This window comes from Indicator indicator, chromosome 3 (genome assembly GCF_027791375.1).
Source record: "Indicator indicator isolate 239-I01 chromosome 3, UM_Iind_1.1, whole genome shotgun sequence".
In the NCBI taxonomy this organism is placed as follows: Eukaryota; Metazoa; Chordata; class Aves; order Piciformes; family Indicatoridae; genus Indicator; species Indicator indicator.
The window spans coordinates 38,586,286-38,612,142 of record NC_072012.1 but is presented as its reverse complement, the minus strand read 5'-3'; the positions used below and the strand labels follow the sequence as shown (position 1 = coordinate 38,612,142).

At 42.9% G+C, this 25,857-nt stretch overlaps 1 protein-coding gene across 1 annotated transcript; it reads left to right on the top strand.

Annotated features, from left to right (window-relative positions):
• The first annotated feature begins 10,641 nt into the window (after positions 1-10,641).
• On the top strand, positions 10,642-24,518 carry PRICKLE1 (prickle planar cell polarity protein 1). The gene is made up of 8 exons (XM_054399961.1): positions 10,642-10,685; positions 14,969-15,148; positions 17,391-17,504; positions 18,327-18,464; positions 18,951-19,154; positions 19,708-19,894; positions 20,041-20,904; positions 22,250-24,518. Exons 2-8 carry the CDS (start codon positions 15,017-15,019, stop codon positions 23,104-23,106), a joined length of 2,496 nt encoding a protein of 831 aa, XP_054255936.1. The 5' UTR covers positions 10,642-10,685; positions 14,969-15,016; the 3' UTR covers positions 23,107-24,518.
• The last annotated feature ends 1,339 nt before the right edge of the window (positions 24,519-25,857 follow it).

The window sequence follows — 25,857 nt, the reverse complement described above, 5'->3', positions numbered from 1 at the left end:
AGCATATTGACTCAGTTTTTTACCTTTTTGCATTAGCTCTGCTGTCTTCTGTAGATTAATCAAGAGGAGGCGGCCTAGCCATTATAGTTGTGGCAACTGGGTAGTAAGGTTATAACTAGGTGCAAAGGTCTTACTTCAGCATCTAAGTTGTAGACTACTAGCTACCCTCCTCCATTTCCCACAGCATTCTTCCTCTTTTGTGAAGTCTACTGTTCCTCTTGTAAGTCTGTCAACTCAGTGCCATGTGATTGATCATTCATGTCTCGAAGAATCAGTCAGTTATGGTGGCATAGTCTAGTGGTATCAAGCAGGAGCTGATAAAGCTGAAATTTCAACAAGTCATCATCTATTTGGGTGTTTTGTACAGTGCCAGCTGTGTGCTCCTGACCCAACACTACAAGCTGGTTTTGGCTATGCATTTCTCCAGGAGTAGTCTTCCTGGTGTGATACGTAGTGAAACAAATTCAGCTTTAATCTCATTTACAAGAGGAAGCTGAGTAACACTTGAGGCTCTGTGGTCCTGACAGAGAGCCAGTCTGGGTTGTTTTCTGTAGTTCAATGTGGTGCAAACTAACTACATAACATTCTGTGAGAGCTGGTTTTGCTCCTGCTGAGTGGACATCTTTCTTGACCCTTACATGGTAACAAAGATATTATCTGACAGTACACCAAGAATTAATTGAGGAAGGACTTTAGCTGCCTAATGGCATCAAGTTGGTTGAGAAAGCAGTGGCAATGGTCAAAATAAGGTCAGAATTATCCATTCTGTAACTGAAGTCTTCTTAATAAAGCTGCAGCTAATTTATCCTGATCAACTTTTTGTATTTTTTTTTCTTTTATTTAATGTGTCCATTAGTAATCTGTTAAGGTCTTCTTTCTGTGAATGAAGCTTACACCAGTCAGGAGGTGAAAGCTACTGAAAGCTGATCATCCAAGCCTAAAAAGTGATTCTTGCCCAAATTATTGCCCTGCTCTTTGTTGGGAAAAGTATTTCTTGCTTTAAAACTTGTGCAGTGCAAGGTTCAGAGTACATTCAGAAGACTCAATGTAGCAAGGCCACATCATAATGACAGACCGGCTGTCAATTGATTGCATTTACAAAACCAGTGGAACTATCACTGAATTATCACTGACTCATTACTTCTGCATATCAGGGCAGGAGAATCCTGAAGGAGCACCACTGAAAAGAAAGTAGATGATGAGTGAGGAGGGAGGGATGTGTGTGTAACACAAAAATCCAAAGATTGTATCAGGCTTGGAGAGTTATGTGTATATAGCTGTTGTGAAACATTTATTCTCATCTTTCCTCTGCTTACTAATTGTCTGAGAGCTAATCTTGTCTTAGCAATAATCATTGTAGACAAGAAACCAAGACAGGAAAATATGCAAGTTTAAAGGTACTAAATTGTCAAAAACTTAACCTAACACTAAACACACATGAATATCCTCAGGACTTTTCATGCACTCTGTATGTGACAACTGCGATTTCTCCAACCTGTAAGAATGCCATGTCATGACAAATCCCCTGTCAGACACATCTGAAGCTGTATTGAGCAGCTCTGATATTCACAGCTTTTACTTAACAGAATCTGGTTTGCCAAAACTTAGGGCTCTGCCTTGAGGTCACATTGCTATCTCAAATACTCGCTTTCAAAACCTGTTTAAAAGATACTACTGAAGCATTACATAGTGGAAAGATGTTTCAGGATAAGACTGCAGAAAAACTCTGACCTTTTTTCTCCATACAAACTTCAGAACCAACAAAGTTAACCTTGAACTGTCTTTGTGAAAGTGACCTGACACTTGAGCAGATTTCCTCAATCTCTGATGTAGGAACTCATGGTGACAATGAAATGCTTCACTTCATAGTGGTGGAATATAAATATATTCTTAAAAATGGGGGGTGGAACTTGTCCATTCTAGAAACAAGTGTTGTCTATGACCATAGATTGTATTAGCACTTTCAAACCTAACAATTATGTGATTCTGTGTTGGTACTCTTTCAAAGCTAGGCATTATTACTTCAAGGCTACACATCCAAAGGAATCCATCCTCCTGAGCAAGCTGGTAAGAAAAGCTGGGATATCCTGGCAAGCCCAGGTGGGTGTATCTTAAATCTCTTAGGTTGCCTGCTGAGTATCAGGTGTCTGGTATTGTCAAGAAGTTGCTGTTTCAGGATCTGACAGTACCATAAGGACTTAAGAGTAAATGGATGCTCATACAAAGGTCACTCATGTTCAGGGTACTAGTGGAGTGTTCTTAGAACAATCTTCATTTGTATTGTGTGCTTCATACATAAGGATTTTCGTTACTATGATAATCTAAAATCTCCTCCTCTGACAATTTTCTTTATATATTTTTAAGAAGAATCTGCAAGCATTTCTACAAATACAGTTAAGGAGGAACATATGTATTGGAGGCTCCAGACTCATCTGTAGTAATGTCATGATGATGAGGGGACTTGAAACTGATTTTCCCTGTTGTAGTTATGACTGAATATCTTGCTAGTGAGTGTGGAAAGGGTAATAACTGCTAGCTAGGAAACATAATTAACTGGGGTTCTATTTGAATGTTTGTCTGAGATCTTCACTATTATCCTACTGAAAACCAGGCAAAACTCACATCTTGAACAGACACTACCTGCCCACTTGGCCTTAAACTTCAAGTGCAGTGGAGATGAAGAGAAGGAAAAAAACACTTTTATGTCTCCAACCACCCCATCCTGTGTATCTAGGTTCATGGTGAAGTGAATACTTGGATGAGAAATTTGACATTCAAATGACTTTGGACTGAGGCATTTACTGATCTAGCACTTCTTGCCTAGTCTTTCTTCTCAGTTTATACCTGTGTGTCCATTATTCCAAGGCTACTTGGCAGGCAACCATGAAAGTGATGGTGAAGCCATCTTCCCTGGTTGCTTTTTGATGTGGTTTTGATGTATCAGTGTAGTTACAATACTTACTGACCAGGAGCGGGACTGGACAGTCTGGGCTTCCCCACAACCCCTCCCTAATACCAACAATTGCACTCAACTCATCCTGCAATAAACCTGTTCTGGGAGCTAAATCAGCAGAGAAAAACTAATCATACTTAGAAACAGGGTTAAAAAAGAAGGTGGGAAAAAAGAAAAACAAAAATAAGTAGCCTCCCAAATCAGCATTCCTCACTCTGTTAAGCAGAAAGCCTGTTTGAGTTTCCCAGAAAACATTCTCAATCATCACCTTCCTAGGAAAAGAAACTTGCATGTTTACCCTGGATCTTATTTAGTCAGGCACAGTTTAGATTCATGTTAGAAAGGTAGTTTGTACTAAGGGCAAAACCTCCTTACTATTTGTCCTGACATATAAATGGAGGCTGTTTAGGTGCCTCTTTTGGAGTAGTGGATTATACTGCAGCACTTCCATTGGGAAACAAGACTGGGAATTCATTTAGCAAGATGCCGTCTTATGAAGATTTGTGACACATTCAAGAAAGATGTGGGATTGAGGGGGGAACCTTCATGGCTGTCATATAGGGAACTTCAGTTAGGTGGAGGACTTTCTTTTTTTTTTTTTTTTTCCCAGGGTAGGGGAGAATAAGAAAGGGAAAGAAGAGATTTGAGTATCATTTCTGTTTTACGGTAGCAACAAAGCATGGGAATTAATTGTAAAACTGTGCATTAATGTTTGGAGTCAGGGTGTCATTTAGATGCTGCCTAGTCCATGACAAGCCTTCTTTAGTATGGAAAAAAAAGAAGCCTTATAAAATCAATAAAGCTACAGTAATAGTAGCATGAGAGAGTGACATGACCCATAGAAGAGTGATTAACCTCTGTTGAAGTAGAAGCATGCCCATCCTTGAGAGAGGGTTTTTTCTTTGCTGAGCAGGAAGTGAGAGGACTGTTCCCAGGCTTACCTGGCTGGGATAATTATTTAGCTATTGGTCTTTCTATGCAAAAGACTGAAACACTTACCTTTTGTGGTGATGCTTTTGGTGGTAGAGTTTCGTGGCCTTTGGTCTCAACACCTCAACAATCTGGTAGTCTCTATTTCTGTCTTGCAACTGCTCTAGTAAAGAAAGCCAATAAAGGTGTGATGTATCTTGTTATCCATTTGACATTTCTCATATCTTCGTTGTATCACTGTCTGCCTTAGGAATGGTCTGTGAGATTAACTTGGTAAAATGTACTCATAGTTAATTCAAGCATTGTTCTCTCCCCTGTGTGTGTAGTCTGCTGTAGATACGGCTTCTGGAAAATGGCAGCATAGCACTCTGCTGGATATTTGTTTCACTGACTGCTGGATTTCCCTCCTTCTGTGGATTTTGAGCAAGAGGAGGTTTCCACAACCTGCTGCAAATCTCATCTTCAGCTTAAAAATGAGTTTCGTTTTCCCTGGATGTAACGCTGCAACATCAGTAGTAATTCTCCATCAAACTTTGCCTTTGATTAAACTTAACCACCTGGGGTTTTTCTCTTAAGTTTAGGATGTTGAAAAGCTTTGCTAGGGCAGACTGACTAGTGGAACGTTACTTGTGTGACAAAACTGTATTTGTAAAGGATTTGAAGTGTATTTTTTAAACACTCATTTAAATATTTGTTTAAATAATAGTTTACAGACCAGTTTCTTTACATGGATGCCCCACTCCTGGGGTAAGTCTCCCTTTGTGTGCTTGTGTGTTACGTTAACCATAGCAGAAAGAGCCACACCGTTTGCACCATTTATGTTTTCTTAATCTAAATCAATTTCCAAACTAATTTAGATAAATTGCTAGGAGTTCTTTGGAGACAAGGCCCGACAGCGGAGCTCGACACAGATAAGAGTGACATCATTCATCATCCTCACAGGCTTTGGCACGATGCTTGGCTGAAAAGTTCCCTCACTAAGCACAGAGCGCATTAGTGCCGGCTCTGCAACACCTTCCCCGTTGCATAATGGAGTGTTTGCGCTGGGATGGTATCAAAAGCCCAGGCAGCAATTCCACCCTGCGTCAGCCTCTGTTACCAGCAGAGCGTTGCAGGTGTGTGTTGGTACAGAGCACTTCGTGGTGCCTTGTGCAGCCTGGCTGAGAGGGTGCTAATTAACCAGGGGTGTCGGTGTGGGTGGGAGAGCCCTGCTCACACCCGTCAGCCCGTGGCTGCGGTGGTACTGTGGGCACCTGGGCAGTTCCCCCTGGCCTGTGTGACTGTGGGCTGCCCGGAGCCAATTATGATAAAATCGAGATTGTTGTCTTCAGAAAAGCCTGTGGAGTTAAGAGTTTCCAGGTATGGCAACAGACCTGTTGGTTCAGGAGCAAGTCCTAGCCCGATCCAGCAAGGAAGGGCATTTTAATGAAATTTTAATTCTTTGCTCCTGAAGCAAAGCAGGGTTGTGGTTTTAAAAGGTGCTTTGGTCTCTAACTCTGAGAATTTTAAGCAAAGGAAATAAAAATCCTCTCTTAGACGTGCATTCCTAACACACAGTAGCTGATGCCAGCCAGTCCTCACTCTCCACAGCGAGCTACTCAGCCATTGTTTCCCTCCTTGATGCCTCTTGTGGGATGCCTTAGCAAGTCCCTGAGTGAAAATAAATATTTCACTTTTTAAAAGTTGTTTGGGGCATTGTTGCAGTTTTGTTGACACTGAGGCAGGCAGAGGGCAGACTGTTAGGATCACAGGCATCAAAGAGTGGAAACTGAGCATCCTGACTCCATCACAACCTCCATGGGGCAAGAGTGCTTATTTTTTTTAGCTTGTTGCATTTCACCTGCACATTTCCTTTTAATACCTGTATTATCCCCTCTCTATTGTGTATCATCTCATGTGTTTTACCTGCATCTCTCCTCCAGAGCTGATATTCTCTGTATTTTAAAATGTTATTTATATTTAAATGTTATTTAAAAATAGGCAGAGGTTCAGGCTTTGGAGCCATCAGAACTCATGAAGTGCTGCTGCTGTGCCCCTTCTTTGCAGCCTGAAAAAAAAGAAAATACAGGAAGACACCAGTCAGTGACACTGCTGAGAGGCCCCAATACACCAGCAGTACATGGTGATCCACTGTTGGTGCCAGACTCCCCCGTTCTGGTGGGCAGGAGGAAGCAGTGTTGAAAGGGGAGAACACAAGGAAGGTTCACCTATGGCTGTAGGTGCAGATTGGCAGAAACATGAGTGGCCTTGCTCTGGGGGTCTATTAAGATCCTTCAAGGCTTCAGCTTTGCTTCAAGGCATCCAGTGTGTCAGGTATCTCCTAATGGTCATAGAGAGCAGTAACATTGTGCAAAATGTTCCCACCTATGAAAGCATAATTCCACACTCATGTACTTAACCTGTGAGAGGAGGCCTAGGGCCATGTTTGACAAGATGCCCAACTATCTAGAGATGTAGGTGAATGCACAAAGGCGAACAGAGTTAAATTCCACTTCTATTTGAGCATTATGTATTGTGGTTTTGGAGATCAGGCCATTTATGCATTGGCTGAGCCTTACAGGAGTTGGTCCTGCTTTTCCTTGTGCTGACACTGGCAGGTCCAGGGAACTAAACCTGCATATTTGCACTGGGTTGGGTTTTCCAGTAGATCAGTTGCAGCCAAGGTGAAACCATGTCCCTTACTCTAGCCTTTTCTCTCCCTCAGAGCATGGACATGGGACCACTCTAAAGGTGGAAAAGACCTTGGAGCTGTAAACACGTCCTAGAGCTCCCTGTGTTGTAGCCTGCAGGCACGACCATACATGTTTGAGTCCTTGTCCCTAAAATTCCTGAAGGGCATACCCGCCTGCCTCAGGCAGGCTTTGATTTGTGCATAAACCCTTGGGGAGCAGCTGTAATTCCTGCTCTGTGAACTCCTCCTGTGCTGTCAGAAACATTTCGTGGTTTGTTTTGTTTCAAAACACAAAACCTGGATTATTTTAAATTGTTTTCTCATTGACTGAACTCATTCTCTGAAAGAGTTATTACTCACAGATTTTATTATTTTTTTTATCGTAGCTTCCATTCACCTTACTGCATACTTTCACCTTTCATAGCTGACTCTCGATTTTTTCTTTTAAATGAACAGGTGAGATGATGCTTAATTAAAACTTTTGGAGTGGAGGTGGTGATCATTACAGGGTGATGATGTAGAGGGTGAACTCCTCTGTTTATCCACAGAACTGATTGGGCTTGAGAGATGGGTGTTATGACACTGTCCCACCCAGAGAAGCCATCTCTGAAGCACAAAAGGTTAATTCATTTTCTGCTCCTTGGTCTCTCTTATGTGACTGCCAACAAAGGTAGCAATTACCAGTGTTATCTCAGGGATTGTTCCCTGATGTGGATAATTGCAAACTGAAAAACCACAGTGATACGCTTAGGGAATTTCTTACAGGCCAGGGAACACCCCTTGCCTGGTCAGTAGTACAAGAAAGTTGTTACCTAGACTAAATTTGTGCTAATACCTTAGGGCAAAAGGTTCCATATCTATTACAGGTCCCTTGAAACATCTGTTTGTTTGAAGGATCAGCGCTACCCAGCCACAGTCAAGAATTTTTAGCATGCCTTAAAGGGCAAGCCATTTTCTGCCTGTCTTTTTCTTTTTTTTTTTTTCCCCAGTTTCTTTGTTTTTTTTTTAAGGCAACTTCTGTAGCATTCTTTATGTTTTATGTAACAAATGTGTATGCTGTCATATTTGTTGTGTAAAAAAAAAAAATGTCATAGGAACACATTTGTTCTTGTGGAAGCAGCCTGAATCAAAAGAGAAGGAATGGCTTTCACCAGTTGAAAATGCCTAGAGGGAGTTATGATAGCTGGTTCTTTAGCCTAACATTCAAGGGTACTTTATGATCAGCTTTCCAGCGAAACATAGCTAGCTGAGATTTTTTTTTTTAATTAAAAAAGGGAGGGAAAAGTTTAAAATAGACTACTTGAAACAATTTAACAAGGGCTGTAGTGGATTTAACAGGAGTTGTGGTGGCTTTTCCATTGCTGGTACTTTCAAATCAAAATCAAATGTTTTATTCATGCAGACAGTAATTTCAGGGAAATCTTCTGACCATATGAATTCAGGCTAGAACGGCTGGTTTTGGCCTGATAATCTTTAAGTACATTGCCCAGAACAATATAGTAGTTTCTGTGTTCGTGCCAGGAAAATCCAGGAAAATAGAGCCATGCAGCCAACTGTCTCTGTACGCCCTCAAACACTTTAGTGTCAGGGAAAGTGTTAGTGAGATCTGGGACAGTTTCACTGCCCAGTAAAGTAAGTGAGTGTCTCCTCTTTGGCTTCAGTAGCCTCTAGGTCAGGAAACTTTGCAAATTTATCTGCAGCCATTGAGTGGGTTGTGCTGCAGAAGTCCCCAAATGAGATTCTCCTTTTTGCAGCGTGCTGTGCAGATGCAGTGAGCCCTCGCTGCAGGGAACTGCTAAGAAAAGGTCAGGCACCCCTGGAAAAAGGAGTAGACAATATATGCAAATTGTTGGTATTTAATTCAGTCATGAAGTGGGGAAGAATAAACATTATTCCTGACATTTCCATTTTTGATTAATGATGAATGGAGTTGGCAGATGTTCAGCTGGCCACCAGATGGGGTCTGCTCAGTCCAACAAACAGAATAGAAACAGTCTGGGTCTTGTAAAGCTAGCACTGACAAAAGCTCTGACAATCTCTAGTTCATCCCAGTGATACACCAACTTTGACCTCGAAACAACTTAGCAGTTTGAGAATGGGGGTAGTACAACCAGCGGAACTGTTTATGGAAGTGAAATGGGGTGTGGAAGGATTGGAGCTGGTTAATTTGCAGGAGTTTCAGCAGGTTTTTTCCGCTGCAAGAGCCACGGTGTGCAGCTTTGAATTCATGGGGCTGGATCCATGCGACATCTCGCTGCTCACCTACGGTGACAAATACAACTGTAAGGTCTCTGGGTACATGTCATGGCACTGTGGGTTTGTGATGGGGATCGGCTGTGTTTTTAACGTCGTTAACCCAGGATAGGCCTGGCGACTCGAGATCAGATAGCTCAGTATTGGTCCTGATCCATCAGTCTGCTTTTCTGTCTGGCTGCGTCTGGCGATGGTTAATCAGCACAACGGAACGAGGGGTGGCAGCTCTTCCTGGCCCGCCTTGAAACTCCCGTTAGCGCCGGGGTCGGGACTAGGGGGGAACACGCCAGGGACAGGGACGCTTTCCTGAGCCTCTGCCCGCTGCAGCCGCCGCACCTTTACCCGTCAGGGCCGTCTCCCAGTAGCACCCTGCGGGAAAAGTCATTCAAATTTAGAAGAGTGAATTTAAATTCATGCAAATTGGTTCCCGAGGGAAGCGATAAGTGTCCGCGAAGTGCCTCCGTCCGTCGCCGTCCCGCATGGGGGTTAAGGCACCCCCGGCCTCCGTGGGGGTTGGGAGAGTAGGAGGAGGCGAGTCGCTGCTTGCCCTACTGTTTGCCCCGTTGCCCCTCGCAGCGAGGTTGCCGCTTTGACCCCGAGAGGCAGTCGTTCTCTTTGATAATGACTTCCCAAGGGAAACAAAGAGCGGGAGGGGAAGAGGAAAGAGGAAATCTGAGCGCGCTGTTCACGGTTACATTCACGGTGCCGGAGGGGAAGCTACTCGCCAGCCTTTGAAGCCAAACCACCCGCCTCTCCTGGCGTTTTATGCCCACACTGGGGGGTGGTGGTGGGGTAAAACTAAAGGCCGGCAGTTGTTTGTCCAGGTAGCTCAAGTGCACTTTACTGTGCACGGGCAGGGTCTCGAACACCTCTTTATCACTTGAGATGTGCCGAGGAAGGCAGTGATGGTCATCTGCTCGCTGTGGTCCTTGGCTTCGGAGTGATTTTAATTTTTTAGTTACTTTTATTCATACACAGCGATCTAGAGCAAAGGTTTTCCCTTTGCTTACGCGGGGTCCTTAACTCTGCAGTACGCTGCGGGGTGACAGGACCGCGCTGGCCAGGCCGGGCAGGGTCAGCCCCGAGCGCGGCGTAGGGTGGGGTGGGAAATCTATTTCGGGCGTAAACACGAACAAAAGCGCTGTCGGTAAAACACGTCCGTCGTGTTCTGAGCGCGGAGATGTATTGCTTCTGAAAACGCTTGGTCCCCGGGGTGGGCAGGCGGCGAAGACGGCGGGTGGAGTGGCTCCTTGCTTGTCTTCCTCTCTCCCTCCTCCGCCTTGGGCAGCACTTTGAAGGGAAGATCACTGGTGAGAGAAACTCCTCCCGCGGCCGACGGGGAACCGGTGAGGGGCCGCTCTGTGGCCGCCGCACTCCTGTCCGAAGCAGGGGATGCCGGGGGTCGACGCTGACGGTGCTGGTCCGGGGCGCGTTTCGGGAGGAGCGCTCGGGAGGCTGCTTCCTCCCCGGCTGGCAGCCACGGGGGTGGAGAGGTAGGAGGGCGCGGGGGCGGCGCAGGTAGCTCTCCCGCCGCGCTCCCAGCAGGCGGGACGAGGAGGGGAAGTGTCGGCGCCGCCCGGCAGGGACTGGGCAGAAGTCCTCCCCTGCTGCCCCTCTCTTTGGCGGGGCTGTGCCTTGCGCTGGCCGCTCCTCCGGACCTGCTTGGGGAAAGGAACAGAAAGGGGAGCAACGCGCCCGTCCCGCATCTGTGGACGCCTCGCCGGGACTTTGCAGCCCCGGCGTGACAGCCGAGGAAGGGGGATCGGTTTAAAACAGTGAGTGCAGCGAAGAGGTCGGGTCAGCAGCAGGCATCGCTTCTCCTACGCCTCCGCGTCCAGCTCCGCCAGCAGCCCAGCTACCCTTCGGTGCTGTGAAGAGGTAATTTGCCGGTCCTGATGCCACTCTCCCTCGCGGCGGGTCCGCCGGAGCGGCTGGGCGGGGGCCAGTGCCGTGGCGCAGCGTTGGGGAGCCGGCGGGAGGAACTGGGGGGCCTCGGGTGCTTCTGACCCATGGTAACGGCCTTGAAACTTGGGAAGGACCGGGAGAATTTCTGTCCTTCAGAAATCGGCCTTATGAAGAAGGCATCGTCCCGGTCCCTCTGAGATGAGCGCATCTGGCTCGGCCTGCCTGTCAGAATACACTGGGCTATGCGCGGAATTAGTTTGGGGGGTTTTACAACTCCAGCCTTGTGACTTACTGAACACTTTCTTGAAGTGTTTTCTCTGGAAACTTGTCTGAAATGAGGGCTGTGAGCCCTAACAAAGAAGGGTGTTGTTCGGGAGCCAACAGGTGACGGGGTGAAACCCGAGCATATGTGTACATTGGAGTAAAGTCTGGCTGCTGTTTAAAATAGAATTTTAAAAATCAATGGGAGACTGTAAAAGTCAAGATTTCGTTCTTTCTAAATCTGTACACTCTCTTAAGGAGGGCAGGGGGGGAGAAGCATCCGTGAGAATACCTCTTCCTCTGCTAGAGGTTTAGTTCTTACCTAACTGCAGCGGGCGCTTGTATTCCCCCTCACCGCTGCGCAGCGCCAAGCATAACATCCCAGGCAGATGTGCTGGCGGGGGGCGATACTTTGTCACCGGCCTTCCTCCTTTTGTTAATACGGGTAGCCTGTCTTTGCAGTGTGGCTTGTCAAAAGCAAATACTCCGAGAAGCATCGTCGGACTTCCAGTTGTAAAAATGATCTTTGTGCTAGGATGCTAGAAGAGGGAAAGCAGTTAACTCTTCTCTCCTTGCATGCTGGTAAATGAAAGGGAAAAAAATTCTTCTAAAGCTCTGCTGATTGAACAAGTATATAGGCTTTATTCCTCCCCCCCATATTCTGGATACTTCATTATGCAAAGGACCCAACACCTGAGGAAGTCATTGTGTGATAGTGCTGATGAAACTCTGCTTATTGACTCTGAATTCAGGTTTCCCAAGTACAGAGCTGTCGAGCTGTCTGTAAATACATTATTTGTACTGTAGCTAGGGAATGGGACTTTCTGATCATTCGTGTAACACATATTGGAAATTGTTTTTAAATAATTAATGGTTATTCTATGGTAGTTTATTGCTGCTGTATTGTGCTCTTCCTAAACAGGTGAATGAGCTGGCCATGCTAATCTTAACTCCTTCATTGTGAATGGATGCATGCGATATGCATCTTGTATCCCCTATAGCCTTGTTAACAAGCCTTCTAACAAAAAAGTTGTTAAACAATTTGCCCTGCAGGACAGAGTAAAACAGCAGGGGATGGGCAAGGAGATGTTTGTCTAACTGTGCTCACAAATCATGACCTTCTCTATCTGATCAGGGGTGAACATAATCAGTGAGTTGGAAATCCTAGCACGTAGGAACCTTCATATGGGGTTCAGCAATAGCTTTGCTCTGAGTTTGCTATCCTGATACTTTGTTTTGTAGTTAGAAGTGTAGTTTGTCCTCACTTCTTAAGAACTTCATTGTAATACAGCTGGCTTAATACATTTGTGGAAAAAACGTAATAACTGCGTTTCTTTTTAAAATCAAATTTAGCTGTTTAATTTCAATTATGTTATTCATAGTTGTCCAGTTTCCAGTGAAATACCTTGCAGCCTATGAAGCTTTTTTTTGAGAGGTAATATTTGAATGGAGTTGAAACCTCAAAATGTTTCAGACTCTTAAGAAAGCAGAGCAAAACATCCTTGCTATGTTTGGTAGATGTTATGGCAAGAGTGGAAAGACCACCTTTCTACTCTACCCTCTGAAAGCATTTATTTTTTCAGCTGTTGTTTATATTCATTCGAGTTCTCCTTAGGATGTAATCATTTTAAACAGATCACTTTGAAGGATGAGTGTGGTTGGGGGATGGGGAGGAAGAACCCTGTAGTTTTAAAATGCAAACCAAATTACACTTGAGCAGGAGAGGAGGAAGAACTTCTAAACAAGCAATCTGTAGATCACCTGCTGTTAAGGAGGGCTGGTTTAGAAACCTCATTCTGAGCAACACCCCAATATTTGTGACAGGGCCATACTGATATATGGTGCACTGCCAGTCATTTTATACCTGGCTTAACATTAGCTCCATGGTGGCGTTTCTCTTTTAAAGTGAATGCTGTCCTTTCGGTCATCTCGGGTCATGGAGGTTTATGAACCTCCTCCTCCTTCTCTGGGGAGGAGCAGCACCCTGATGGTAAAGTTGCATTTAACAGTTGGCTTGATGTTCTACCAGCCATACTTTCACCCTGCTATGTATCACTGGGAAACGGGCTTATGGGTCTGTGGTTTTCTCATGTTGGAGCTGGAACGTGTGCTGTCTGAAATGGATGGGTCAAAGGCAACTCAGGCAGGATCAGTCTCTGTGGAAAAGCAGTGTGGTCTTGCTCACACCAACGCCTTGTCTTCATTTGGAATTAGGCAATGCTCCTGCACTTACGTACCTTTGCTATACAGCATTATCTGGTGTGGCTTTTTGCCACGTAGAAGCAGCATCTAGCCTTTGAAAGTTCAGAAATTCTCAGAAAAGTTAGCAAGGCCTCATGCATTCAAATTTTGGGTTGTCTCTGTCTTTCAAAAGAAAAAAGTAGTCAGAGAAGTTAATCTTTGATCTTATAGAGAAAATGTTTTGGAACAATCAGTATGAGGCAATTACTCAATTACCTGTGTGCTGGTGAGTGTTGGGTGTGAGTGAGCCACAGGTACGCCCTGCTTGAGTGCCTGGGGACTCGCAGAGCTGAACCTGTATCTTTGGCTAAACTGCATAGCAGATCTGATTCTGGTGGTGCAGTTGAGGTCAGGCTGCCTAACAAAGTGCAAAGATGTTTCGCCTAGTGACTCCTTTTATTGCTGGGTTATCGGACAGGAGTCAGTTCTTCAAAAGCGAGTCTAACCAACACAAGTTCTTGTGTTGCAAGGCTGTGATAATCGGAAATAGCATCTTGGGTGTCGGTGAGTGGCATGTAAGCCACGTGTATCTGTTTCTGAAGGGAAATTGCAAAGCAGTTCATCTACTGCTGAGGTCATCTTGGAAGGACTTGGGCTTCTCATTGACGGTCATAGTAATTTTACCCTTAAGAATTATTTGGGCATAGATGATGTGGAACACTAGCTGCCTACCTGAGCATCCCCATCCATCTGGACAGAACAGTCAGCACTGCTGTTGCTTTTTTGCTAGAGTGATTTCTTAACTTCTGCTAGAATGAATGTAAGACATTTATCTTAATAAGCTTTTTACTGAAGAATGCTTATGGATGTCGGTGAGGGCCTTCTGTGCCAGTTGTGACTCCTGCAGATATTCAGCTTTGCAGGCTTCGTGAATCAACAGAAGAATGTCCCTGTAGGGTTTTAAATTGACAGAACAATCATAAGGTATTTTACAGAGCCTAATCTGGCATAATTGGATTTCAGATATATAGCTGGACCAATGCCCTTCCCCTCCAAAGTTCTCAGAGGAATCCAGCAGATAGTCACTGCTCTGTGTCTACCTCACACACACTACACACACAACCAATAATTTATTTTCTGTCAAGTGGTTGTCATGTCTGTTGTGCTACTAGAATGGTGGTATTAAGGACTTGAGGAAGAACTCCTGAAATCCAGAATCTAGAAATGGGTAGATTCAGATTGGATGTTAGGAGGAAATTTTTCACCATGAGGGTGGTGAGACACTGGAATAGGTTGCCGAGGGAGGTGGTAGAAGCCCCATCCCTGGAGGTTCTTAAGGCCAGGCTGGATGTGGCTCTGAGCAACCTGATCTAGTGTGAGGTGCCCCTGCCCATGACAGGGGAGTTGGAACTAGATGATCCTTGAGGCCTCTTCCAACCCTAACAATTCTATGATTCTATGAGTTCGTGTCATTCCTTTTGTTACTATCTGCTCAGTGAGCCTTTCCTGGATAGACCTGCAAATAACTTGTGATGTGACACAAGCTGAAGTGTAAAAGCAGCTGTGCTAATACCTAAATACATCGTGGTTGTTGAACATGGTAGTGTGTGTCTAGTTTTCTTTTTCTTGATTAGTTTTATTTTTATAACTATTTTAAGCACCTTTGAATGACTTGTGGCAAGCTGCAATGATGCTTCAATCACTGATTGTTCTGGGCAACTCAAAGAATAGTAAACTGTTGAAAGATCATTTATGCTGATAATTAGTTACTGCATGCTCAGATTTATTAAAGCTCTGTTAATCTCTTCTTCCAGATCAATTACTTGATGAGCCGCAGCTGAAATATTTAACGCTTCACACTTATGCCATTGGAGATGGAGGCCAAAGCCAACAATCTCGTTTTTGGGTGTCAGCGAAGCTCAACATCTGATGATGACTCTGGCTGTGCCTTGGAAGAATATGCTTGGGTTCCCCCAGGCCTCAGACCAGAGCAGGTACCAACTATGCTTCTGCATTTTTAAAATAAGCCTTGCAAGGACTGTCTGAGGGAGTGATACGCTGCCTCTACAAATCTAATTAAATTTTTATCATGTCTAAAACTCTTCACTTCTTACAAAGTTCATATAGAACTTCCCACTCTTTGGCTTTTGTCCTATTCCAATAAAGCTGTGTGTAGGGAGCCTAAAATCCTCCACATTGAGGAGTTTTATATTAAAAAAAAAAAAATCCCAGTCAAGATTTTGCAATAAGTATGTGCTGCAGAGGTATATAGTGTCAAGTCTAAAAGCAGCACAGAAATTTGCTTGCTCTTTGAAATAAGTTGTTAGGATAAATTAAAGCTCATGGCATACCTCGTGGCATTGTGCTACTCGGCCAGTACTTCACTGCACTTGTACAACTCTAAATAATTAGGCATTTGACATCTAGAACATGTATGCTGCTACAGCACACATAAATGAAAGTGTTCTGTTAGTGTGACAAGCAGTAGTGTATGTTATGCTTGTTTAAATAGTTGTATGCTTGCAATTCGTTCATGCTGGGATTTCTTTTGTGTGATCTCTCAACCTGACGCTCACGGGTTGGTTGGGCTGTTCCTTCCCCTTTCTCTTTTCTTATTCTATAACATCACAGTAATGGAAATAAAAGTTGCTATGGGAGATGAAAATGCGGCTCTCGTGGGTATTCATTGCAGCTGTGCTGAAGCTGCGTACTTGGTAATATCCAGAATTCAGACCAGTGTTAAATGGAAAGTGGCTTTGTAGCATCTGCTAACAGAGGCAGAGCAGCCCTCCTTCAGATGGCAAGCTCATACAGTCTAGTTGAAAAGGTGCAGAAGATGTCTCCTTTTTTGCTATGCTCAGATTTTCTTAATCCTGAATAAAGTAACAAGTCAGCAGGAATGGCAAATGATGGGTTATTTTATGGGAAATTGTTTTTATCACTTACTTAAGCATATATAAAAATCCTGATGAACCAGACCTTAAGGCAAACAGCAAGCTTAACATTCTGCCAGAGCAATTAAATGCCCTAATGATGCTCATAATCCAGCTAGATCAAACTTACTGCAGATTTTTTTCCAAAAATGACTTGAGAACAGTGCAAAAAACTTGAGAAAAAGGCATAACAAATATCTTTAAAGCTTCACTTCTTACTGTGTGTTGTTATCTTTGCCTGCAGCTTCTTGAAATACAGTCAGCAGTGAGTGGGTTTACAGTAGACTTCTGATGTTTTAATTTTGGTTAAATGAAGACCAAGTCATGTTTTGTGTGACCTTTCCCAATTGCTTCGTGAGTCAGGTGACTGATGACTGCTACTTTTTCATCTGTCTTGCACAGTAATAAGGTGTTGACCTGAGCATTATTTAAATGTAGATGGCAAGTAATATTTTTGCCAATAGTCAGCTCTTATTTACAGCCCCAGGCCTCGTGACAAGCTGGAAACTGCATAGGAAAAACAATAAATCTGCAACTGTTCCACAAAAATATTTTTTGCCATTGGGCTTTGTCATAATGTTCATTACAGCTTTCCTGTCATAATTTTGTTCTGAAAGAAGGGAAAAAAAAAAAAAGAAGAAAGGTTGATAGGTGTGTACACATAATATTGATTTCTTTATAAAAAAAACCCAGCCTGTGAAAATTTCTTAGTTCAGTTGCATCTGATTGAAATTTTTGCTGAATCCAGCCTCCTCCCAAGGGAAGGATGTTTCCACCTTCTTACCAAAGCCCCACATGGAAGCAATGAAAGCTGATGCTTTGGGTGAACCTGATCAGCAGGAGACTACAAAACAGCTTTTGTCTCAACAATGTGTAAATGCAGAGAGCAAATTAAATGTGTTTATATAGTGGCTGTTTTCTGGAAAGCTTCATGCCTTATGTGGTAAATTGCAGAGGGAAACTTGGAATTTCCAAGGGGTTGTTGACCAGCCCTGAAGGAGAGTGGGAATAATGAGAACATTAAATGTGCATAATTTATGATACCCCCCTAATTGTCACTGCAAATTGCATTCCAGAAAGGCAATTCAGCAGCTGGGTGCTAGTTTTATCAGAGACAATTCAGGTTTGCTGAGCTGGTTCATCTGGGTCTCCTATTTCCAGCACAAACCCTGTCACAGATCTAATGCAGCGTAACCTTTTTCCTTCATAAATGAGACCTGAGATAAAACGGTAGCTGGAGAAAGCTTGCAATGCATGGATGATGTGCATCTCTTGGTCTGAACTCTGTGTTCCTCCTGGTCAGGTCCAGCTGTATTTTGCCTGTTTGCCAGAGGAGAAGGTCCCTTATGTTAACAGCCCTGGAGAGAAACATCGAATTAAACAACTTCTCTATCAGCTGCCACCCCATGATAATGAGGTAAATACAGGTTTTAGGATGCACCATCAGGGCTTATGTCTCCTGTCAGCTTTTCTTGGAGAATTACCTACCTGTGCATTTATTACAAGCCTAAACTGTGGCCTGCGGTGGCATCTGACCTATAAAGCAGCACGGTGTGTACACTGGGTCCATTGTTTAGCTGTCCAGTTGGCTTGTGTGCAGATAAGAGCTGTCTGGAAGGACACTGCCTTTGCTTGTTAGGGGGGCTGGTATCACTGCAATAAACTTAACACAAGTTGGGTTTATAGTGTTTGCAGCCACCCACCAATTACCAGGAACCTACAAATTCCTGGAATTGCATTGTAGCACACAAAAAGGATGCTTTGTGATAGTAAAAGGTTTGCATCTCAGATATGCAGTGTAATTTGGAGTAGAAGTGGAAATAACAAACAAGCTCTTTGTAGGGAGAGGGGGCGGGGGTGTCAACGCTTAAGATCTTGTGCATACTGCAATACTTAGTTGTGGGCACTTAACCATAAATCTAACGGACAATGTTACGACTGATTTAGGTTCATTCCATTACTTCAGGATAGCAGCAGGTTTTGGGTTGGCTTTTTTAAACCTTTTTTCTTGCTTAGACAACTTCTTAGTTTAGTAGGTTATTTTTTTCCCCTTGTAATGCAAAATGTCCCTCTGTACAGCATGATGCTGTATTAGATAACTATTCAGATGGTAAAAACAAGAAGTTGGAAAAGTTTAATGATTATTGCCAGCATGAATTTCTTTGCTATACCCACTTATTAACCTGTTGCTTTAAAAACTCAGTACCTAAAATAAGTTCTCCTGTGTTTTCACTCGTAGGTGAGATACTGCCAGTCTTTAAGTGAAGAAGAAAAGAAGGAACTGCAGATGTTCAGCTCTCAGCGAAAAAAAGAGGCCCTCGGCCGAGGCACTATTAAGCTGCTCTCAAGAGCAGTGATGCATGCTGTTTGTGAACAGGTAACACCACTGGTGCCACAAGCCAGCTAGCTGGCTGAATAGCCTAAAACAACACTATCTATCTCAATATTAAATGTAAACTTATCTCTCTCTTTGCACACACATACAGAAGATTCTTTTTGATACTGCATGTAAATAGAAAGAAGGTAGTGCTTGCTTAAGCAAAACATAGCCTTTGACTCGTGGGAATGAACTGAACTTTTGCTCTTTCCTGCTCAAAAAACCCCAAACCCTGTTGCTGGCCAATGTAATGACAATTGAAAAAATATCATATGCTTTAAAATGTCATCATAACTCCTATTCACTAGAGGTTAGTTGATGCACAGAGTTTGTCTAGACAAAAATTGAGGATATTTTTCCCCTTTTGGAACAAAACCTGCATATTTGGTTTGGTGTTTCAACTTAGGTTAAATGCTAGAAGCTAGTGGTTTGGGATGGGAAGTGTGTTCACTTTCTGTTTGTTTTTTTTTTTTTTTTCTCCCCAAGTGTGGTACTAAAGTAAATGGGGGTGAAGTTGCAGTTTTTGCCTCAAGAGCTGGACCTGGCGTGTGCTGGCATCCCTCATGTTTTGTGTGCTTCACATGTAATGAGCTGCTTGTTGACCTTATCTACTTCTACCAAGATGGAAAAATTCACTGTGGCAGACACCACGCTGAACTTCTCAAACCTCGATGTTCAGCCTGCGATGAGGTAAATAATTCACATTCTACAGCCAATCTTCCTTCCTGTTTAGTTCACAAACTGCTTCACCTGAGCAATTACTAACTTCAGATGCACCTATAAGGCAGGAATCTGCTGGATAGATGCTTGAAGGCTGAGGGGTGTTTGACTACTTGTCAAATTGGCAACATTACAAGCAGTCTGATGGTACTTAGAAGCCACCTGCCTGTTCATGTTTAGAATTGATTCTTGTAGATTGAATTAGTACAAATACTTCAAAATATCACCCTGATAGGAGTTTTTTTTATGGCTGAGATTTTATGTTCTCTGGGGGTTTTCTGCTTTAAAAAGTACAAGTTTTGTTTTCTCCTTTTTTGTTTCCTTTTTTTTATTTGTTATAGAAAAGATCAGAATGCTGCAGTTGCTGTGGGAGATTGTTGTTTTGATCTTTGTATTCTAAAGGCAGCTAAATAAGAATAAATTTAGTATGTGAACTGCACAGTTAGGCTATTTTGCATCTTCTTAATTCTTGAGGTGAGACTTTGGGCACTTAACTAAAACTTTACTTTTTATCTCTGAAAAGATCATTTTTGCTGATGAATGTACAGAAGCTGAGGGTCGCCACTGGCACATGAAACACTTCTGTTGCCTTGAGTGTGAAACAATCCTGGGTGGACAGAGATACATCATGAAAGATGGGCGACCATTCTGCTGTAACTGTTTTGAATCTCTCTATGCAGAATACTGTGAGACCTGTGGGGAACACATTGGTAAGTGTGTCCTTTTTAAGCATTAAGCTTAAAAGTAAGGGAAAGCCAACTTACGAAATTATTTCACATTCCAGAAGTGTAGATTGTGCAAGCAATCTTTTTAGAGAAGACCCAAAAAGCATTGTTTTTTTTTCCTCCCTTTCCAGGTGTTGACCATGCTCAAATGACCTACGATGGACAGCACTGGCACGCCACAGAGACTTGCTTTTCTTGTGCTCAGTGCAAGACGTCTTTGCTCGGCTGCCCTTTCCTTCCAAAGCAAGGGCAGATCTATTGTTCAAAAACCTGCAGCTTGGGAGAGGATGTTCATGCCTCCGACTCTTCTGATTCCGCCTTTCAGTCGGCTCGATCCAGAGATTCCAGGAGGAGCGTTCGCATGGGAAAAAGCAGCCGGTCAGCCGACCAGTGCCGCCAGTCTCTGCTGCTGTCACCAGCCCTCAATTACAAATTCCCTGGCCTTGCAGGCAATGCTGACGACACACTTTCTCGTAAGATGGATGACTTAAGCCTTTCAAGGGAAGAGGCAAGCTTTGTTAATGAAGACTTCTGGAAAGGAAGAGTAGAGCAAGAAATGCCTGAAGACCCTGAAGAATGGGCTGAACATGAAGACTACATGACTCAGCTTCTTCTGAAGTTTGGTGATAAAAGCCTCTTCCAGCAGCCTGCTGAAGTAGACATTAGATCAAACGAGCACTGGATTTCTGATAGCATGGTCAAGAACAAGTTGGACTTGAAAAAAAATAATCCAAGCCTAGCAAGTAAGAAGTATCAGTCAGACATGTACTGGGCTCAGTCACAGGATGGCTTGGGGGACTCTGCATATGGCAGCCACCCAGGCCCTGCCAGCAGCAGAAAAATCCAGGAACTAGACATGGAACACAGGGCATCAGAATACAAACATGACCAAACACCGTGGTATGGAGGTTCACTTGAATGTTTGTCTGACCTGAAACAGCAAGAACAAAGTGTTCGAGACTCCATGGATTCTTTGGCTTTATCTAATATAACAGGTAATGGGGGGGGGGAAAAGGACTGGTTTTGATGGAGAGGTCATGCAAAGCACGCATGTTGGACTATTTGTCTGTGATTTCTAAAAAGAAATCGTGGCAAGAAATGCGTGTAAAGTAGGCAATAGCTTTTATCAGGTGCATATTCTTCCACAAGATAGATTTCTGCTACTTAAAACTCTTTATTCTTCTTTCCCTTTTGAATTGTATTTCCTTTGCTTTATAACACAAACCCCATAAACACACCAAGAACGGTCTTGAACTATGTGTCTGTTTCATAAAAAACACTGCTCTAAGCAAATGAAGATTTCATTTTTCCATACCTTAAGTCGAAGAAGTTGCATTACCTACTAGGATAATATTAATCTGCAAAACACTTCAGGTAATTTCCTGATTTGCTTGTTAAAATAAGTAGTAATCTGAAAGGACAGTAACTTTCTTAGCCTTGGAAAATGAGCTTTTTCCATTGACTAAAGATAAACTGATAACCAACTTTTGTGAGCCTCCTTGTCAAATATGATTGAAATTAGACACAGGGATAGAAGTCAGATTTTTGAGTGTGTGGATGTGTGTTAACCTTCCTTTCCTGTTTCCCTACAAAAAACCACAAGCCCAGGAGTTTGTTATGAGATACCCATTTAAAAAGTTGTCCTATCCTCTTCTCAGTTCCTCTCCTCCTATAACCTGGAGCTACTGTAACTAATCCTGTAGCCCAGGACCAACCATGTGCTGCATTGCCCAAGCAGTAACGAAAGAACCGATAAGGGGAGTTTGGTTCAGGGGGCACAGGAGGAGGAACTAGAAGTATTGCACCTGGGAAGATCAGAGGACAGATGATGCTGTTGTGGGAATGCATGGTCATTGGACACAAACACAGAGTAAACCAGGCCAGCTTATTGCTGATTGTTTTTGAGGGTAAAGATCCTTCTCAGTGGGGCAGCAAGCTTATCCTTCCTCTAGCAACAGCTGAAATATCGAATAGAGCAATACCAGAAACATGGAATATTTTAGCCTTAGAAATGCCAGGCACGTACTGTAAGTTTAAGTAATTCTTAGAGAGTTAGCTGTGTGCATGCTACAGCTGTTCACAAATTTTAAACTTGTTGAACTTCTTCCGCTCTTGATATCCTAACTTTAGCTAATTCTTTAGTAATTGAACAAATACTTCAATGATTTCAGTCAAAACAAAGCTTATTTTTCTATGAAGTGACTCCTTCTGGTAACAGTTCCAAAAACCACTGATAAGGTGGTCTCTAATGAAAAGAAACGTTTACTATTTTGTTATAATAGTTCTCTCTTTGCTAGTCCTCTAATTTTCCTTTTCCTCATTTCTCCATTCCTGCCGCAGGGGCTTCAATGGATGGAGAAGGAAAGCCACGACCATCTCTCTACTCTTTACAAACTTTCCAAGAACTGGAAGCAGAGGACTGTGAGAAATTGAGCAACATGGGAACTCTAAACTCTTCGATGCTCCATCGGAGCACAGAGTCCTTGAAGAGCCTGAGCTCAGAGTTGTGTCAGGAAAAGGTCTTGCCAGAGGAAAAGCCTGTGCATATGCCTGTACTGAGAAGATCTAAATCCCAGTCTAGACCACAGCAAGTTAAGTTTTCAGATGATGTTATTGATAATGGAAGTTATGAGAACGTTGAAATACGTCAGCCTCCGATGAGTGAAAGGACTCGTAGGCGTGTTTACCATTTTGAAGACCGTGGAAATCGTCCTTCTCATCATCGTAGAAGAAGTAGGAAGTCTCGTTCAGATAATGCACTTAATTTGGCCACAGAAAGAAGATGTTCTCCAAGAGACAGATTTCGTTATTACTCACCTCAGGATCATGAAAAATTTATTCAGAACAGAAGCTCACGTGAGATTCAGGCATACATCCAAAATGCGGAGCTGTATGGACAGTATGCCCACACGCGGTCCGATTATGCACTGAGGAATCAGGTTGTTGATAAATTTTTTGGATTGTATGGTGAGGAAGATGACTCCTGGTGTTCAACTTCATCCTCATCATCCGATTCTGAAGAGGAAGGGTATTTTCTAGGACAGCCAATTCCACAGCCACGATCACTGAGATACCCATACTACACAGATGACCTTTCTGGTCCAACTACCGCGTTATCTAGTTCTCAGTTTGGACAAAGGACAACCAAATCGAAGAAGAAGAGGGGACACAAAGGAAAAAATTGCATCATTTCTTAAACTGTTTTTAACAGTTAGGAAGACCAGTTCATAACTCTGTAGCTACAGCCTGAACCACATCTTTTTATATTAATAATTATACTTAGGCAAGTTGCTAAGGTTCTTAATGCTTTGCCAGTGTCAATGATAACCAGAGCTTACAGTGTACAAGTAACAGTGGGAAATGTCACCATGCCAAATGACAGTCTGCTCAGATAGTGCTAGGTTTACTCTTACTGCAGCTCCTCATGCAGATGTTTTGTAGACATTTTATTGTGCTCACTATTCACCTAAGTTGAATTATCAGAGAGAGGGGATTCCACAAAGATCAGTAAAAGTGTCAGACCTGTGCTGTAGCTATACTCACACAGGGTGTGATCTTTGACTTTTTCTTCTTACCACCAAGGAAAAAAAGGCTCCATGCTGTTCCCATTCTTTATTGATAAAAGCTTACTCTTCCTCCTTCAAGTTTCTTTACAAAAAATTCGTTTTTTAATTTTTTTCTTCATTTGGGAAAATGCTTTTTCCAAAGAGTCCACTATTAAGGCAGCCAAAATCAGAACATGGGAGCTTGAATACATCAAGGCCTCCAGCATTTAAGAGCAGCAGCAAATGGTTGATATAACTTCCACAGCCTCCACATTCTTTTAAGAATTCCATCCCTCCAAAAGGATTTTCTGTGTGTGTCTGTTTAAAGGAAGATATTAATTAAGCTGCTGGAACTGGACGTGGCTGCCAATGAATGGTGATGCCTTCTATGCCATGTCCCCCAACCTTCTAGCAGCAAAAGAGAGAGGTACAACTGCTGGAGTCCTTTGCTCAGGCATGTAACCCCATTAATTCAATGAATTTACTTATGTAACAAATACTTTCATAAGGGCTTACAGGATTAGGCTCCAGAATTGTGTCTTTTCAAATGTGCATTATCCAGGTTTTAAAATGTATTAGCTGCAATTCTAAATAAATAAAAAAAAAGCCACAAAAAACTCCCCACAAAACCACCAAACATTGATATTTATAATGTAGTATTTCATAGGCTTAAATGTATTCATAATTTAACAGTGCAAATACTAATGTACATATTGTACAGTTAAAATTTTAAAAGCTGAATATTTTTATATCCCTGAATTTGAACAAGTTTGTTACAGTATCAAACTAGATTTGTTAGGGGTTTAAACAGCAGCATCATGGAAGAAATATTGCTTGTATTTTAGTCAGAGGTTTTAAGTTGAAAAATACTGAAAAATGTTTAGTGCAAAACAGCTTAATTTTATCTACTAGATATTAAAAGCTCTGTATGCATGGTGGGGCTATGTAAATACTCTCTAAACTATGGCCTTCTTAATCTTGCAAGTGTTATTTATGGGTCAAGCAAAATGTAAACTATATAAATGTAAAAACCACACAAGCCTGGAATATATCAGTACAACAGATATGCAACTACTGTGGTTGTGGACTGTTATTTTCTGTTCTTCACAGAATCACAAAACGTTAGGGGTCAGAATGGACCTCAACAGTCCCTATGCCATAGCAAGATCACCTATACCAGATCACACAGGAACACATCCAGGCAGGTTTTGAGTATCTCCAGTGAGGGAGACTCCACAGCTGCTCTGGGCAACCTGTTCCAGTGTTCCATCACCCCGACTTGTTCCCCTCCTTGCCCCAAAAGCTTGTGAAATCCACCAGCATCACAGAAGAGAGATGCTGGGTTGTTCAAGGAAGCAAGCTGGCAAAATTTATAAAGTAGTAGGTAATTCTGTGTGTAATCTCAGGAGTTGCCTTGAGCTCCTCCATGGAGGAGGAGCTATTTTAAGTTGCAATAAACAGCTTCCAGTTTTTTTAGGTAAAGGGCAGAAGTTTGTTACTTGAATTAACAGTGACACCCACCAACTGAGATAGTCAATGATAAAGCTATTGGCTTTCTGACCACCTTAATGAAATACCAGATACTTGTTACCAAAAAAAGCCTGGCAAATTGAACTGTGCTTCTCATTCTTGAGGATATAGAAGTTTTGCAATAAAAGCAAAGAAAAAAGGGAGGGAGTAGGTAGACACGTGGGTACTGACTTACAGGAGACAAAAGGAAGCTATTGCTAAGGAAGCTAAACCAAACCAGCAGTTATGGACTTGTATTTTTCAGGATGAAGTAAGTGGCAGATCCTTTACTCTCAGAGGTGGTGTTCACCATCTAAGTCACTTTTCTAGTAGAAATAAATCTTGTGTACCTGAAAGCTGATCAAAGTACTATCATGCTGCATCATGTGGGCCAATGGGATGCTCAGGGGATGCTTCCAGCTGGTGGGGTGCTGTAGTGGCTCAGGCAGCATTTGCTTTCTTATAGCAGCCAACTGGCAGTGCCCAAGGCAGGAGCTCTGACATGTTTTCCCTCAAGACCAAACTCAGCCAAGGAAGATCTGATTGCACAGCACAATGCCTAGGGGAGCAGCGCTCCAGTGTTGTTGCTCCAGTGGTCAAGCAGCTTGTTCAGAGCTGGTTTAGATACCTCTGCTGCAAGGCACATACATCTCCCTTACCTGTTCTGGGCTGCAGGACTGCAAGTAATTAGCAGCATTAGAAAACACTTAGAAAGCTTTGTTTTGCTGAGGAATGGACTGCTAGGAGTAACAGGTACTTGTAACTTGGATTTTTATCCATGTTTTAAAAATACACTAAGAATATAGCTATGTAACTTGGTTTAGTGTTTTCAGCTTGACATAGAAGATTTCTCCTTCATTCTTTCTGCTTAGGTTTTAGTGTTTCCAATCAGTT